This window comes from Chelonoidis abingdonii, chromosome 3, assembly GCF_003597395.2.
Source record: "Chelonoidis abingdonii isolate Lonesome George chromosome 3, CheloAbing_2.0, whole genome shotgun sequence".
In the NCBI taxonomy this organism is placed as follows: domain Eukaryota; kingdom Metazoa; phylum Chordata; order Testudines; family Testudinidae; genus Chelonoidis; species Chelonoidis abingdonii.
The window spans coordinates 130,114,758-130,132,557 of record NC_133771.1 but is presented as its reverse complement, the minus strand read 5'-3'; the positions used below and the strand labels follow the sequence as shown (position 1 = coordinate 130,132,557).

At 38.9% G+C, this 17,800-nt stretch overlaps 1 protein-coding gene across 2 annotated transcripts in view; it reads left to right on the top strand.

Moving 5' to 3' along the window:
• PDE10A (phosphodiesterase 10A) overlaps nt 1-17,800 on the top strand; it is a 309,321-nt gene that overhangs the window by 208,393 nt on the left and 83,128 nt on the right. For both annotated transcript variants that reach the window (XM_075064099.1, XM_032790920.2), the window contains exons 4-5: nt 2,340-2,460; nt 4,700-4,749. In XM_075064099.1, coding sequence (XP_074920200.1) covers nt 2,340-2,460; nt 4,700-4,749 — 171 coding nt within the window. The remainder of the gene's footprint in view (nt 1-2,339; nt 2,461-4,699; nt 4,750-17,800) is intronic.

Genomic DNA, 17,800 nt, shown 5'->3' with positions numbered 1-17,800 from the left:
AAAACTCGATGACTGGGCAACAAAATGGCAGATGAATTAATGTTGATAAATGCAAAGTAATGCACACTGGAAAGCATAATCCCAACTACACTTATAAAATGTTGGCGTCTGAATTAGCTGTTACCACTCAAGAAAGAGATCTTGAAGTCATTGTGGATAGTTCTCTGAAAACATCTACTCAATGTGTAGCGGCAGTCAAAAAAGCAAACAGAATGCTGGGAATAATTAAGAAAGGGATGATGATAGTACAGAAGATATCATGTTGCCTTTATATAAATCCATGGTACACCCACATCTTGAATACTGTGTGCAGGTGTGGTCACTCCATCTTAAAAAAAAGATATATTGGAATTGAAAAAGTTCAGAAAAGGGCAACAAGAATGATTAGCGGTATGGAATGGCTTCCATATGAGGAGAGATTAATAAGACTGGGACTTTTCAGCTTGGAAAAGATTCGGCTAAGGGGAGATATGATTGAGGTCTATAAAATCATGACTGATGTAGAGAAAGTAGATAAGGAAGTGTTGTTTAGTACTTATAACACAGTACTAGGGGTAATCAAATGAAATTAATAGGCAGCAGGTTTAAAACAAAGAAAAGGAAGTATTTCTTCACACAACGCACAGTCAACCTGTGGAACCCCTTGCCTGATGATGATGTGAAGGCCAAGACAATAACAGGGTTCAAAAAAGAACTAGATAATTTCATGGCAGATAGATCCGTCAGTGGTTATTAGCCAGCATGAGCAGGAATGGTGTCCCTAGCCAAGCTGGGAATGAGCAACAGGGGATGGATCACTTGATGATTACCGGTTCTATTTATTCCCTCTGGGGCACCTGGCACTGGCCACTGTCAGAAGACAGGATACTGGGCTAGATGGACCTTTGGTCTGACCCAGTAGGGCCATTCTTATGTTCTTACGGAAAGGCTTTAGAGCAGCATACAAATGCAGCTCTATTTATTCATGTAAAATGACAGGTTGTGATGCTCAGAATCTTATTATGGCATAATCCTTAATACTACCAGTACAGATCTGACCTAATCATATTTTGGTCTACAGTGTAAGCTGGCAGGAGAATGCGACCTAGTGGCTTTTTCACACAGCATTCATTTGTGCACATTTCACCTACTACTTTCTGCTTTTTGTTTTATTTTTGGCCCAGTTACATAATTTACTATACTCTGGGCTTCTTCTCCTCTTTCCAGTAACTACCTCACCAGTTTTGGTTATGGTCCTGAACCTGTGCTCACTGTCATATACTGCCTTTTATGATGCTGTATTTGCCATGGTATTATGCTACACAGGAGCATTCCCTATACAATTGTACTTCCACCCAGGAAATGCATACCTGTCTCTTGAGGTTTTTGACAACCGGGATGCAGTTGAGGCTTTTGGGAATGGGGTTTGAGACTGCACCTCCTTTTCCCCACAACGTTGTAGGGAGGGTTGGAGGTTACCTGAATTATTTGTAGGAACTCCTATATTTTCATACCAGCAGCTCTTCACAGCAGCCAGCTTCCCAATTGCCTCCACTTCAATGTCCTAATTATTGAAGTTAAACTCTTTTCCCTCCCAGTTTTCTCTTTCATTTTTATTTGCAATGAATGCCTATTAAGCCACAGCAGCTAGCATTTCTACTGTTTCTGTAACTATTGTATAACTCGTATACAACATACAACACTTTGTGCCAGCCGATGCAGTATTTCAAGGTCTGAGTTGCTTGTGTTAGCTCCTCAAAACTCTGATGCTCCCTACTGCAAAAATGATGGCTCATGAACCAACATGTTTGGGTTCCAGTGCACTCCAGTAACCTCAATATCAGTTGCCAGGAAGCTCTGACGCACTGTGACATCTGATGGAGAGGATTCTAGGACATGGTTGAGTCTCCAAAATGTAGATAGCTATATGAGGCTGTGAGGGGAAAACAGACACACATCCGTTGGAGTACTAGAGAAGTAGGTAATGAAGTCAGAAGGTGGAGGCAAAAATAGCAGCCTTGTTTATAATGGAGGAAGGAGTTAAGGGGAGGCATATGAAGGGTACCTACCTATTAACTGTCACATCAGTTTCTTGAGATATGATCGTGACTCTGGCCATGTGTAGCCAATTAATAATTGATCAATACATTTTGAACAATTGACTAGCTGTCTACAGCATGAAATGCTAATTCATATCACATGGTGTGAATATTCAGGCAATTGGGTTAGGGCTGACAATTGAGGATTGATTAGATACATTACATCCTCTCTGTATTTTTGTATACATATGTTGAGAACACTTTTTTCAAGTTGTAGAATATGTTTGTTCTAAACTGGGTTTTTCCTCTTTGGTTCAATAGTATCAGGATACAAATATGCAAGGAGTGGTGTATGAACTGAACAGCTACATAGAACAACGGTTGGATACAGGAGGAGACAACCAACTTCTCTTATATGAACTGAGCAGCATCATTAAAATAGGTAAGGAAAATGATTTGATGCCCTTTATTTGAAGCCTTGTCCTGGTACTCTGTGTATTACTTATGCTATTAAATAAATATAGTTATTACAGAATAGCTGCACATGCTTGGTACACCATCCTGCAACTGCATCCACACCACGTAGCCCTTGCACTGGTTTGGAGCCCCACTAATGTCAGTGGAGCTCTAACTTGGGGCAAGGATCCACCCAGCTATGAATCCAGTTGCAGGATCAGGGCCAACTGCAAGGCAAACCACCTGATAGATTAAGGTTAGGGTTAGATTATTCTAGTTTTGGTGTTGCCTGCCTGATTTGATTTGGAAAGTCATAGAATTAACTATCAGCAATATTATTGCAAATCTTGACTGCTCCTTTATCAAAAGCGAGGTGATTTGGGTGTGTGTTTTCCTTGAAGATAAATTAAAACTCTATAGAGTTACAGCACTTTTTGATGTGATATAGGTGCTTCTTTGTGAAAAAGAACATTGTCCAAGAATAAAAGTGAAACACGTTTCCTGTAAAAATGTAAAGCTTTCATCACCTGCCCTCACCCCAAATTTTACCCAACTTGAGTACAGACAGATTTGCATTGAAAGCAACTGTTCATGCTTGTTTACCTCACATACTTTGCAAGTAGTTGTTTTACAACCTTTCCCACAATCCCTACTACTCTGACGCTTTGTAACATGAAACTGGTTCTTCTATTTTATGCGTATTGTGTTTCAAATGGACTGTATTTGTTTACTGTCACTTTAATGCAGCGGTTTCAAACTGTGGGTGGGGACCCTGTTTTTATGGGGTCGTCGGGGCTGACGTTAGACTTGCTGGGGTCTGGAGCCAAGTGGGGCTTTGCCTCCCCTCCCCATGGGCAGTGGGGCTCGGGCAGGCTCAGGCTTTGGCCCCCTCTAAAGGGGTCGTGTAGTAATTTTGGTTGTCGGAAGGGGGTCGTGGTGCAATGAAGTTTGAGGACCCCTGAGGGTTCTGATTCAACTTCAACCCAGCTGGTCAGTACTGGTTTATGTTAGAGAGCAAATGAGAGGCTGGAGGAGAGACAGAGGCAGCACATCCTTCCATACTCCTAGTAGACTAGAGAGTACGTTTTCTTTCCTTAACTTAACAATGCACTTATTTTCTATAATGTCCAATAGACACATAATATTTTCCCTAGAAATGACTTTGGAACTCAAATACAAATGAGCTTCTCACTGACTGGCAATGATGTCATTCATATCTATGTAAATAATTAAGCAATCAGACAGTGGGGTTTTGGTTCTGTCAGACATGCATAGAAGGCCAACTGACTTTAACCGCCCCCAATATGTAATCATTTCCCTGAAATACACTGCCTGGAGTGTTTTATTTGTTCATAAAAATGAGGAAATCATTCAGACCTGTGTATTTACCGGATACCATTACTGATGGACAGAGGGGTCTACTTGTGCCCAAAGTGTTAAGCCTATGTTGTAATGCTAAATGTAAAAGCACAGGCTTGATGTGTTCTTCTATTTCTAAGAGTGTTTTCGTTTTAGCAATAAGATACCTCTCATGGTTTATTTCTAAGGGATTATTGCACTTTTTCATGTTTAAACACTTAGCCTTTGGCCTTATGCCTCACAACACCACCTGAGTCTTGCAGTAGTTGCCAGCAGATATTTATTCCCTGGAGTGTCTTAATGTATTTAATACAGAACAACTATGGAAAACATAGGCCTCCGCATGTCATAGAAGCTAGAAACAATCCCGTCATACACACTTAGTGGCAACATTTCAGGCTTATTCATTGTTTTGCCATGCTTATGTATCTTAAGGCAAGGACAGAGATATTTATGCTCTATACATGGGAAACAACTTTTCTTCTGTTGATGGAAAATGTGCTATCTATGTTCTATATGATTAAGTTGTGGATGTGTATTTTTACTTAATTCTTATGCTGTAATATGTATTCATGAAATATAATATTCAGTAGACATCAAGTAAAGACTAGGTAAGTTTATCAGGTTGCAGCTTCCAATTATGTCTCAAATATATTAGATGGGGGGGAGGACAGATAGTATTATCATATGCCACTAACGTTGCAGGTTTTCTGTGCAGTTTCAGGGGATACAGCAAAGGTGTTTCACATTCAGAAGTTTAGCTGATTGTCCTAAGTGGAATGAGCCTATGGTTTCACCTTGGAGAACATGCAAAAGTTATATTCTTCCTCTGAGTATAATTACTTCTTTTATTATTGCTTTGGCAGCTACAAAAGCTGATGGATTTGCACTGTATTTCCTGGGAGATTGCAATAATGTAAGTATTCTGGATTTAGATGCTGCTTTTCTGTACAGTTAACTAAAATTGCATTTTCCACTTCCCCAAATATACTGTAATCTTATTTTGTACATCATTTAGCAGGAAATGCTAGTTAAGTGCTGAATATTAGTTTTACATTTTTGTTTCTGTAGATGCAATGTTGATGAATTTAGTGACGAGCAAAAGAATTTTTTGCACTGAGCTTCCAAGGGCCTTGCTTTATAATCATATTCTTTTTCTAAAGTCTAACAACTTCATTAATAAAAGGCAGAGGTTGAAAACAAACAACAGACTGTACTTTTTCTCACAATGCACAGTCAACTTGTGGAACTTGTTGCTTGGGGGTGTTCTGAAGGCCAAAAATGTATCTGGGTCCAAAAAAAGAATTAGATAAGTTGATGGACGATAGGCCCATCAATGGCTATTAGCCAAGAGGGTCAGGGATGCCACCCCGTGCTCTAGTAGTCCCTAAACCTCTGACAGCCAGAAGCTGGGAGTGGATGACAGGGCATGGGTCACTCAGTAATTGCCCTGTTCTGTTCATTCCCTCTGAGGCATCTGGCATTGGCCACTGTCGGAAGACAGGATACTGGGTTAGGTGGATGTTGATCTGTCTCAGTATGGCTGTTCTTATGTTGTTATGAAGCTGCAAGACTGCGTTTTTATACAGTTTACCCCATAGCATGGCCAAGCATAAGTCCAGGCATTTATCCAGAGATGTTCTCTTTAAAGAGAGAAAATGTAACTTTGATTTCCTCTAAATGTGACTTATTCTTTTTATCCTGTTAAGTTTCTGGTTTCTAAACTTCATCAGTTTCTCTGTTGTTGTCAGCTGTAGCCTGAAAATGAAGTAACCTAAATTTCAAACTCAGGCATTGATTAACATGAAGAAATAGATCACATACATTTAAAATGAGATAGCCAAATTAATTTGTGGTATAAATTAATTGGCTACAACAATTATAACAGGAATGAGTTTAGTCTAATGTTGTTAGTTGCATAATCACTATTTTGCTGTGGTTTTTAGAATGCATTAAGTTATGCAAAAATGTTTATCTTGGCAATTCTATCCAGATACCATCATATAAGATTTAGTTAGTTGACAAAATTGCATGCAGGAAAATGTAGTTACACTTTAAAGGCACACCACTGAGTTAAAAATCACACTTGTCTGAAAAAATGTATGCCTACTGTTGGTACAAGAAACACCTCCAACTCTTATAAATGAAACTGATTAGAGAGGCAAAACATTTTTCTCCGTTGTTTTAGTTTAATCTTTCACATTAGTCAGCTCTCATGGTTTATTCCTGCATAGTCCATTATTCAGTTTCCCCTGCTGCTGTTTGTGTGGGTCTTCCGTGCAGCAAAAGAGAAGAGAAAATGACTTACAAAACAGCAAGAAAGCATGATTGTAAAGCTGAACAAACTGACAGGGGGCCAGTGTACTACCTGAAAGTACTTTTAGCTCATTTTTTAAAAATAGACCGGTCGACAGTGTCCCATTCAAAGGTATGAATTAAACGTCGTACAATAGCCCTTTCAAAGTAAGAAATGAATCTAACTTTTGGGCTCTAGTTCACTCCTTTAATAAATATTTGGTCAAATAAAGATAACCCATTTTGTGATTCGGAAATCAGTCCTGTTCTGAGAGAGTTTTGTAACATAGGTATTTCTTGCAAAAGACTCACCGCTTTTCTTCTGTGGGCATATACTTCACCACACATTGCCCACCTACTGTCAATACCATCTTCAGTTTTTTCTGCCCAATTCTGGTATTTAATCATTGTTCCAGTTTGGGAGTGATGCAAACCTCCACTGAGCTCGCAGGAAGTTTAGCCTTCATGTATGAGGGTGCAGCACGTGAATGCATGGCTAGCTCTGCTTCTGGCTGTGCTCTGTGAGAACTGAACAACAGCCCTACTTCCTCCACTTGCTCTTTGCAGAAACTAGTAGCAGCTTTAACCTTACAGCTCAAGATTTCAGATTATGCCCATCTTCTTCAAGGGGGGCACAAGATGAGGAGGGGTACCTTACAACTTCATGACCTCCTGAGCAGCTGACATGGAGACTGTATGCAAAGTGATCTTTGCTGTCTTTATAGCTTTTTAGACAAACAAGGTAATGTGTTCCCTTATAATTAATTCTACCACTGAAAAAAATAAATACCGGTTGCATAAAAAATACACATTGATTACATTTGTCACTGAAATGTGATTACAATTGCCCCACAATGGCATGGTGTTTATCTGCTCATATAAGGCCTGATCCAAAGCCCATCAAAATCCGTGTGAGATTTTCTGTTCGCTTATCATACAATCATAGTCCAGGAAGGACCTCAAAAGGTCGTCTAGTCCAGTCCACTTCACTCAAGGCAGGACTAAGTATTACCTATAGCATCCCTGACAGGTGTTTCTCTAACCTGCTCTTAAAAATCTCCAATGATGGAGATTCTATCACCTCCCTAGGCAATTTATTCCAGTACTTAACCACCCTGACAGTTAGGAAGTTTTTTCTAATGTCCAACCTAAACCTCCCTTGCTGCAATTTAAGCCCATAGGTAAGGTCCATATTGTACTCCTGTCACTTAATAGTAATGCAGTAGATGTCTTTTGTAAAAAAAATTGTAACAGTTAATTGGGGATCCTTGTTCCTGTGTACTGGACTTTTAACATTTTTGTCCTACCTTAAGTTTTGTGGTTTTAAGGAGGTTACATTTTCAAAGGCACAAATGGCAGTGAGGTATTTAACTACCATTGACTATCAGTGCGAGGTGGGTATCTATCATTACCAGTTGTGTGTTTGAAAGTATCCCCCTTGGTGGTTTAATTACAGTTATTTCTGTTGCACAGATAAAACTTCCCGTGTTTTGCACTTCTGTATAGCATATATAAATGCAAAATGATACAAGTTTCTAAATTTAGATGAATGATGCAGTTAAATATTTACACCCACATTTTCAAAAGTGGCTTCTAATTTTTGGTGGCGCAGTGTTTCAGGTATCCAGCTTGAGATATGGATAGCTATACTCTATCAAGTTTGGCAACCAAAAATAGTGGACAATTTTGAAATGTTGGCCTTAGGCTTTTTTAGCTAGCTTTGGAAATATTTGTAAAGGTTCTTGAATCCATCCAATCAGTAATCTCAACAGTCAGGATGACTACCTTAATATTAAGCCAATCTTTCTTTGAGCCTCATAGCATCATGCTTTTTGAAGGAATAATTGAGAAGTTTTGTTGCCTAAGACTACTGACATCATTGTGTGTGGGTCTGTATGTATGTATCTGGAGAGAGGAGGTGTGCTGTTGTATAAGAACCTAGGAATCCTGGCACCTAGTGTTCTTAGGTACCCAGTGTAATCAAGAACCTAGGAATCCTGGTACCCAATGTAGTCATAGAACTGGAAGGGACCTAAAGAGGTCATCTAGTCTAGTCCCCTGCATTCATGGCAGGACTATATTACCTAGACCATTCCTGACAGATGATTGTCCATCCTGCTCTTAAAAATCTCCAATGATGGAGATTGCACAACCTCCCTAAGCAATTTATTCCAGAACTTAACCACTCTGACAGTTAGGCAGTTTTTCCCAATGTCCATCCTAAACCTCCCTGGCTGCAATTTAAACCCATTGCTTCTTGTCCTATCCTCAGAGGTTAAGAGAAACAATTTTTCTTCCACCCCCTCGTAACCTTTTACTTGAAAACTGTTATGTCCCCTTTCAGTTTTCTCTTTTCCAGATTAAGCAAACCCAGTTTTTTCAATCTTCCCTCATAGGTCATGTTTTCTAGACCTTTAATCATTTTTGTCACTCTTCTCTGTTTCTCTCCAATTTGTCCACATATTTCTGAAATGTGGTGCCCAGAACTGGACACAATACCCCAGCTGAGGCCTAATCAAAGCAGAGTAGAGCAGAAGAATTACTTCTCTTGCTTACAACACTCCTGCTAATATGTTCCAGAAGGATGTTCGCTTTTTTTGCAACAGGGTTACACCCTTGATTCATATTTAGCTTGTGGTCCACTATGACCCCCAGATCCCTTTCTGCAGTACTCCTTCTTAGGTAGACATTTCCCATTTTGTATGTGTGCAACTGATTGTTCCTTCCTACGTGGAGTACTTTGTGTTTATCCTTATTGAATTTCATCCTATTTACTTCAGACCATTTCTCCAGTTTGTCCAGATCATTTTGAATTTTAATCCTATCTTCCAAAGCACTTGCCACCCCTCCCAGCTTGGTATCATCTGCAAACTTTATAAGTGTACTCTGTATGCCAGAGGTGAGCAAACTTTTTGGCCCATGGGCCATATCTGGATGGGGAAATCGCATACAGGGTCATGAATGTAGAGCTGGGGCAGGGGGTTGGGGTGCGGGAGGGAGTGCATGGTGTGGGAGGGGTGCAGTGTGCAGGAAGGGGCTCAGGGCAAGGGGTTGGGGCACAGGAGAGGTCTGGGGTATACAGGGGGGCTCAGAGCAGGGGGCTGGGGTGCAGGTGGCAGGTCAGAGTGTGGGGAGTGGCTCAGGTTAGGGGTACACAAGGGTGCGAGCTGTGGCAGGAGGCTCAGGGCAGGGGGTTGGGGTGCAGCAGGGGGATCAGGGCAGGGGGTTAGAGTGGGGGGTACAAGAGGGGTGCGGGATGCAGGCTCCGGCCTAGTACCGCTTACTTTGAGCAGCTCCAGGGTGGCAGCGGCACGCAGCAGAGCTAAGACAGGCTCCCTGCCTGACCTGGCCCCGCATCACTCCTGGAGGCAGCTGGCACCATGTTCCTGCGGCCCCTTGGGGTGGGGGAGACAGAGGGCTCTGCATGCTGCCCTCACTTGTGGGTACCTGTGGGTACTTCCCCCGAAGCTCCCATTGGCCGTGGTTCTTCCAGGGGTGGCAATCCCATGGGGGGGATCCAAAGCCCTGACAGGCCGGATCCGGCCCACAGGCCGTAGTTTGCCTACTCCTGCTATATGCCATTATCTAAATCATTGATGAAGATATTGAACAGAACTGATCCCTGCAGGATCCCACTCATTATGCCCTTCCAGCATGACTGTGAACCACTGATGATTACTTTCTGGGAATGGTTTTCCAACCAGTTTTGCACCCACCTTATAGTAGCTCCATGTAGGTCATATTTCCCTAGTTAGTTTATGAGAAGGTCATGCAAGACAGTATCAAATCCACCGGTAACATGTGCTGTGACCCCATCTAAGGACTTACAAAGTCAGTATCAAGAGAAAAGTGAAGGCAATTGCTTTCTTAAGCTGGGGATTCCATTATGAATCCTTATTTGTACAATTTATAGTTGCTATAAAAACTCACTGTGGGAATCTTGACATGCAAAGTTGATAGTCATAGAGCAACTTTTTGGTATGAGATTTCCGATAACTACCTTTGGCCACTTTTAATGCATGAATTTATACACAGCAGAGACGAAAGTTTCCTTGTTTCAGATACTTTGGAATCTAGGTTTACAAAGTGTGATCCAACAAGCAATTACTTCATATCATGGAAGATGTTTGTGCTTTTTATTTTTAATGTTGAAGGAACAGGAAAACAGCCTCGTCATTGCAATTCTAAAACTGGCTTTAGTAAATTAGTCATAAATGCTTCCCACTCTCTTGGTTTTAGTATGGATAGCCCTTTCTGTACTTGAAAATTGCATTTGAATGTGGTGAAATGAATATGCCTTTTTAAAAAATGACTGCATATTTGATTAATTCAAAAGAAAGTTCTGAATTAGTCCGTCTGCAGTATTTTGCTTTGTGCATAATACAGCTGTCACACTGGTTTCCAAAGAGGCATCTCAGTAATGGAGAAAAGTCCTATATAATTTAACAGAACATGATATCTTTCTGTAAGTGTTTTAACCATCTTACAGAATTGAATAGGAAATTATATCCCTGCTCTTGAATTTTATAAGATTGTTAAATAGTTGTCACTCCTAATAAAATTCCATAGGTTTTCAGAGTAATTTCTGTATAACCTTATTGATTTTATCTTTATTAAATTCTACAGGACTTTTCCATAAAGGTATGTTGGAATTGTTTGGTGATGCTATGTACCTGCAGCAGTTTCCTGCTGAGAAAAGAGGCAAGTAGATTGCCCCCAAGTTCTCTGGAGTAGGATCTCTGAGGTGGCAGCCGCTACATCTGTTTAAAGTGTTCACTGTGCTTTTTCACACAAACCAGCAGCCTCTAGCAGATGTCAAAGGGAACATGGGCATTGGATTGCCTAGAACTTCTGGCAGTGCTAACACTTCCTTCACGATGTCTCAGGAAGTGCAAGCACCAGGATTCTGCTGCTTCCTACGCTGTTCCCTGAAAGAGTGTAAAGGGCTTCTTGTGTCCTGTTTACCCCCCTCCTGCACACACATTCTCTGTGCCCCTGTCCTAACTAGCCTGTGAAATGGTCTACTTACAAGTTTGTCTGATAGGCTGGTACAATTACAAATAAGACACTTTGGTCTTAAGGACACTAACGCGTTTGAAAATACCAACTAATTGTGTTTACCTTGGATACTGGAACAGTCTTGTAAGCAAACGGTAATGGTTCTCAACTCTCAGGGAAAGACTTTTACCCTATTTTGTTTCCTCCGTTTTATTACCCAAAACAGGTGTAGCCTGATTTGGGGTGGGCTAGTAGGGTTTGTGTAATTTATCCACTTTAATTTTATTTGATTGATTAATTTTAATTAATTAGTAGTAGTAATAATAATAATTGGATATTAATCAGTATGGGTTTGGCTCGCCAGTATATTTGAGCAGAAGATAAAGTTCGTCCTGAATCAGGCTTCACAGAGTTTATAAAAGGAACTTCGGGGTATATGACAGGAGCTTACACTGAGACAGATGTAGTCATAAAGACCTTTTTATTAAAATCAATGAAACAGTAACTAAATGTTAAAACGGTTCAAGATTACAAAGTTACAAAATATCACAGTTCTTTGAGAGATATTTATGATAATACATTGTTATAAGCTCACTCTGTGTAGTGCTGCAGCACTTTGGGCGTTTTCCACACGTCTGATAGAGGAAGCTATTGTATGCATTCTGGTTTAACACTATATATACTAAATGCTTTAACTAAAATGAAATATGAAGGAGATTAAATCCCTTTTCGCTTACTACGGCCTATTAATAGTTAATAGCCGTCGTAGATGGGTAGCATCGATACGTAGATGGAGGTGGAGGCGATGAAGAGTAGACAGGAACAGATAGATGGGTGTATTGCCTGTCTAATGGTGATTTATTTCACCTTTTATAGAGCATTTATTCGGAAATCCTTCCTCTTATGCCCAAATTTCATCTTTCCCTCACAGAAATGTTAGGGTACACTTGTCTTATAGGCTAAGATGTCTGTGCGTATGAATGACAGGTATGTATGCATTTGTGGTGTACTTGTTAGATTTGTGGGCAAAAATCCCTTTTTCCACCCTTTACTATTATTGGTTCAGTTAAAGGTCTCCAGACATCTGCGTAGGTATTTTGTCTTATTATAACTTTTCTGAGTAAGGGTCTCAAAATGTGCTAAAGTTGCCATAGCGTCATACAGGATGTTTGACCTGTAGGTATCTTGCATTTCAGCTATTGCTTTATAAATCTATAAGCCTATTATATACTTAAATTTATCAAAAAGACATTTTATATATACCAACAGATTAATCCTCAGGGTTACACAGGGAATTACATACAGTTCATAACTGCGAAAGTTTTGGTTTTAATTGAGCATAGCATTTAATCATTTGTTTAACTTGAATGACTTAATTAAGTCCTATTGACTGCAGTGGGATTTACTGATGTTCCTAAGTACTATATTAAATAGGGATGGACTTAAGCACATGCTTCCAGTTTGGGGCCTGTGTGTGAATGTTCCTGAAACTTTTTGTTTTGTGTCACAACTACAATATTTATATATTAATATATGAGCAGTTCCTGCAAATTCTCTCTCACTCATGTAGTTTTTATTCCTGTGAGTAATTCTGCTCTGGTTAGTTATAATACCGTATTCAAGTGAATAAGAATGTGCAGGTTCGGGCCCATTTAGTTTTTGAAATGTAATAGCAAGATCTTACATTAGTTTCTATTTTATATTGTGAGTATTATCTATTTCCTGATGCTGTAAATTGCTATGCCAAACCAATCATCTTCCCTTCAGATGGTGATTCACAACAGCTTTATTGTAAAGAGAATTGTCAGAGGCCACAAGTATGTGCAGGTACTCTGCGTTTCAGGGTGAATGTAATAGAGTTATTATTCTAGAATTCCTACAGTATGTAGAAATTATTGTTCTAGCTAGATATATAGCGCCATCTAGTGACTTTATGTAGAAGGAAGATTGTAGATATTAAGAACTCTAGAGTAATGACTAGGGATTGTAGTTGTCTCAGTTTTTGGATGGCCAAATGGAGACAGCTTAAAGGCCACTGATTTTTGTGAAAGTGTAGAGCACTCATTCTCTGAAAATCAATCACTCTAAGGTATCTCAAGTTGATAGCTCTCAAAATCACTAAAATTATTTCTGCCATTATACATCCTTTGTATATGTAGAGAGAAAAATCTTTGTTTGTTCCATATTTGTCAGTGTACATTGCACTGCCCAATAGCAAAGTCTCCAGAAATTAAATACATTTAGAAATGGTCGCCTCCATATTAAAAACAAACTAACTCACTCAGAAAATATACCAGCTCGTTTGGAATTTTAGCACATGACTTTTGATTATGAGATAAGTTAGCATTCCCATCATTCAGCTTCCCCATTCTTAAGCGATTGATTTATCATAGGCCCCCAAAATTATCAGCTATGTTACAAATTGTTTTACAGTGTACACATATGTTGTCTTTGCTTCAGTTTTCTAAAATTATATCTGTTTTCCAAACATACTTAATACTGTATTATAGAAAAATGCAGAGCTCTTCAGATAAATCATGAGTTATCAATGTTTCTGTAAAAATGCAAGAAGTTATTGTTTGTTCTGTTCCCCCCTGGCTGACTTCTCCTAGTAGTGGGATTGCTGGCAATTGTGTTCAAACACAGAATACGGTTGGCTTTAATTGTGGAAGATTTTTAGAGCTATTTCATCTGACTGGTTATTCAACTTGGGCATTTTACAATTCCAACCTTTTCTGCTGGGATACTTCCCTATTGATTTGGTTTATTGTATTGGTCATTATTTCTATTGGGCTTAGTTTTGTTCATTTAAGAATATGATTTTAAGGCACAGTCCTTGATATATATTTGCTAAGAATTTTTATTGTACAAGAGTTTGAATATGCTCTTATATGTTGGGCTGCCATGTCCTTTAACAAAAAACAAACAAAACAAACCACTCTGCCTCTATTACCAAATGGAAGAGAATATGAGATGCACATATGCTTAAGCTCACTTAATATCAATTTGCTTAATATAGAATTCTCTTGAGTGGAAACATCTTTTCTAGGCATCAAAGTATACAACAATAATTTAGCACTGATGTGTCCATTTAATATCAGTTGGATGTTAAATAATTTTCCATTCAGCATTTTTTGGACCCATTCTTTCTTCTAGTGAAATGAGCTACAAAACTCTCTGTGAGTGAAATAGAGGCAAGATCACATCCCTTGTAATAAAAATTAAAAAAAAAATTGTTAATTGAATGCTTTATAACGTGGGTACTTACTTTAACCCTAAACTCATTCTAACTGCAAAATCTGGCTTTTGTCTTTGTGAAATAAAAATCTGAAGTGTTCTAAAAATCTGTTGTTATTGTTATTGCTTAACAGAGCAGGAGTATTTTTTTAAAAAAGAAAAAGAGCAACTGAATGGCTCACTAGTTGTTAATGACTCAGGTCTCCTGTTCAAATGCAGCCCAAGGAAACTTTTTATCATCTGATGACTGCTTATGTAAAATGTATTTGGCGATTTACCAGGTTCCCAATGGCTACAGCACAGCAACCACAATAAGAGCTGGCATGAATTGGCTCCTTTATTATCAGTCTCATCTGAAAGGCCAGTGACGACTGAGCTGGTAGACTGAAGTTCCCCCTTAGCCTTAGAAGTGGATTTCCAGGAGATGGTTGAGGAACATTGGTAGCACAATGTAGGGAAACTTAGACTACTGCTACTCATGCTGTATGGTTTCTGTTGATTAACAGAGGGCTTCGGTCTCAGGGGTTCTCAATCTAGCACTTCGATCAAACACCAAAATCACACTTAAAATATCCAACAAATCAGTTTTGCTATGGTAACAGGTACCTGAGAATATTGTCCAGTTGATGAAATTCTTCGAAAATTCATTATAACATGCATCACTCTTTGTTATGGTAAACCATAAAACTTGTTAATATATTAGTGTCATGGTGATGATATTATAGTAGAGGTTGTGTATAAGTAGCGCACATAAGAAGTTGAGTGGCAGTTGTGCAGGGTTTGTTTTTTTTCCCACTACCAGTGAAAGTTGTTAGGATTTCTTTTTAGCAACTCTTATTTTGTGAGACTCAGAATATGACCAGTGCAGATTTGAGGCTAAAATTTAGCGTACTGTTTTAGCAAATTATTATAGGTCTAAACTTGGTTTAAATTGGTTTGGTCAATGTTATTTTATAGGCAGCAAAACAAAATAAAAAACCATCACGGCACAGCAAAAAATGCAACTAACCAAATAATAACAGCAGCAGAGGTAATGGGAAGTGTAGCTGTAGAGTCTTCTTTACAGTGCTGTAACTAAAAATATATTTCTTCATCAACTAAAAGTTTACAGGCCTTCAATCCTTAATTTGAATCCTGGTACCTTGAAATACTTCAGAATTCATAAATGATAATGACTGAGCTATTTGAGTTTGAAAAGTGATCACTATTTATGCATAGTTACACAATTCAACCAAGATTCATGAGTTTTTTTTGGTTTTGTTCATGGATGATAAACACTAATGTAAGTCTAAAAAACTGACACTAGAGGGAACTTTGTAGAAAAATACTTCACCTCTTTGTTTGCAAATCTCTGAACTTTTTAGTTCTGACAGAAAAGGGAGTAAGGGAGTTTTCAGTACACTCTGGGGGCCTCTGCAGTAGGGTCAACAGTGAGAGTCTTGGGTCCTTCTGACTAGCCACAGTTAATTGAGGGAAAAGTCTGTCACCAAACAGACCTTGCTGAAAGAAGGGAGAATAACAGTCTGTCAGCCTTTGCCACTGTCCTACCTGAGTGAAGAGATTTTTGTTGCTGCCTCTGGAAGAGGGAATAACAGATCAAGATAGGGAAGAGCAGAGGCCTGTTGAGTGGGATGGAAGGAGCTCTTACTCTCTAGGACATAGGATTGAAATTTCAAGCAAGCTTCCAGAGTTTCAAATGAACAGATTCTCTCATCCTTTTGATGCTTACTCATTAATAGAGATGTCTCAGTTTATTGGCCTTGAGGACACAGTGGAAGGCCTGTGAATGGGATGGAGCATCCTTTATTATGAGATTTTTGTTTGTTTTGTTTTGCTTTGTTGTGGTTTTTTGAGGAGGAAAGGAGGTTGGAGGTTGCCTCTGAAAAGAGACAGATTTGTGTGTGTAGGGTTTTTATATTTGGTTTTGGACATGCCCCTGGAGTTATGTGGAAGAGCACATTTAATACATCTAATTTATAACTTAATAAAATAGTGATACCATTGCTTTGCTGAATTGAGTTTCACGTATGTTCAGCTGTCATCTTGGGGAACCAGATACATTTGGGTGGTGGGGAGGGAGTCAGGAGATTGGTTTGAAACAAACTGTTAGCTTTAAAGTCTGCAAGAGGTCATCTTGGCTTGTCAGTGTTCCATTAATTTAATGCAATTTTCATTCATATTCCCACATGCCATATTACATCATTCTTACTCCCATCTTTGTGTGTTTCATGGACCATCTGCATTTTTGGAAACTGTACAATGTCAAGTATACTTTCAGTGCTAAACAAATAACACTATTAACACATACCAATAATCATAGTCTTATGTTTTTCTAAATCTTCAGCCCTTCTTTCCCTTAGAAGAGTACAAATTAACAAACAAAACATTTAGAAAGAAAGAAATGTGCATGTAGGTGTATTAGCTTATTTAATTTTTTTAAAAAACAAATAAATTGGGGCAGTGGAGTCGGGGGTGAACTGCTTTTTCTGTGTGCTCTGGTTTCCTGAGTTTTAAGATTCATTTCTATTTGGATCCCAAGACACCTACTTTCTGTCTGTTGCATAAAATATTCTTCTTGCTTTTATTCAAGTAAGCTTAAGTAAGCTTAATAACATCAAACTTGGATTAAGTTTTAAGTCTCGTGAAAGGCAAGTAGTCATGTAAATGTAAAATTCCTAATTGAATATAATAATGTATATGCATGCCATCAGATTATAAGAATATAATTGAAAACAGAATAAAAATGCTTTTCTATTCTGGCAGTGTTTTGCAGGCTTATATGGGTTTATCCAATATATTGAAAGGGGGATTTCTGCTGGATTCTTAAATTTGCGCTCTCACTACATATAAGAAACTATGCTTGTATAGCAAAAAATCTGACTTGAACAGTTCCCTTGCCCCTTCAAGAGGCCAAGCTTAAAAAGAAGTTGTGAATTTATATGGGTTCAGAGCATAATGTCTCAGATTAGACTTAAGTAAATGAGCGCCAAACCTCAGTATTGCACCTGCCTCTACTAGGTGCAGGAGAAGAAAATGGTTGTCTTGTGTATGGTCTCTAGCACTTTCCTGTCCAAAGAAGTGTTTTCTTCAGATCACGTAAGTAGTATGGAATACAACATGGTGGAATCTATCAGAGCTAAGGGACGATTTTATTTATTTATTTATTTATTTTTATTTCTAAGATAATTTGGTTTCCATCACTGTGAGAATATCAGACTGATATCACAAGTTACTGGATGTCTGTATCTACAAAAGAGATACAGGTTCTCCTAACTACCTCTATCAATGTCCCTCAGTCCTGATCTAGAGGGAGCACAGCATCCAGGCCCATTCTGTACTAAGAGCGTATCTATTCAGAGATCTAGTGAACAGCAAGCCGGGATCAGGGCTGGCTCTAGATTTGCTGCGCCAAGCAAAAAAAACCCCAACAAACAAAC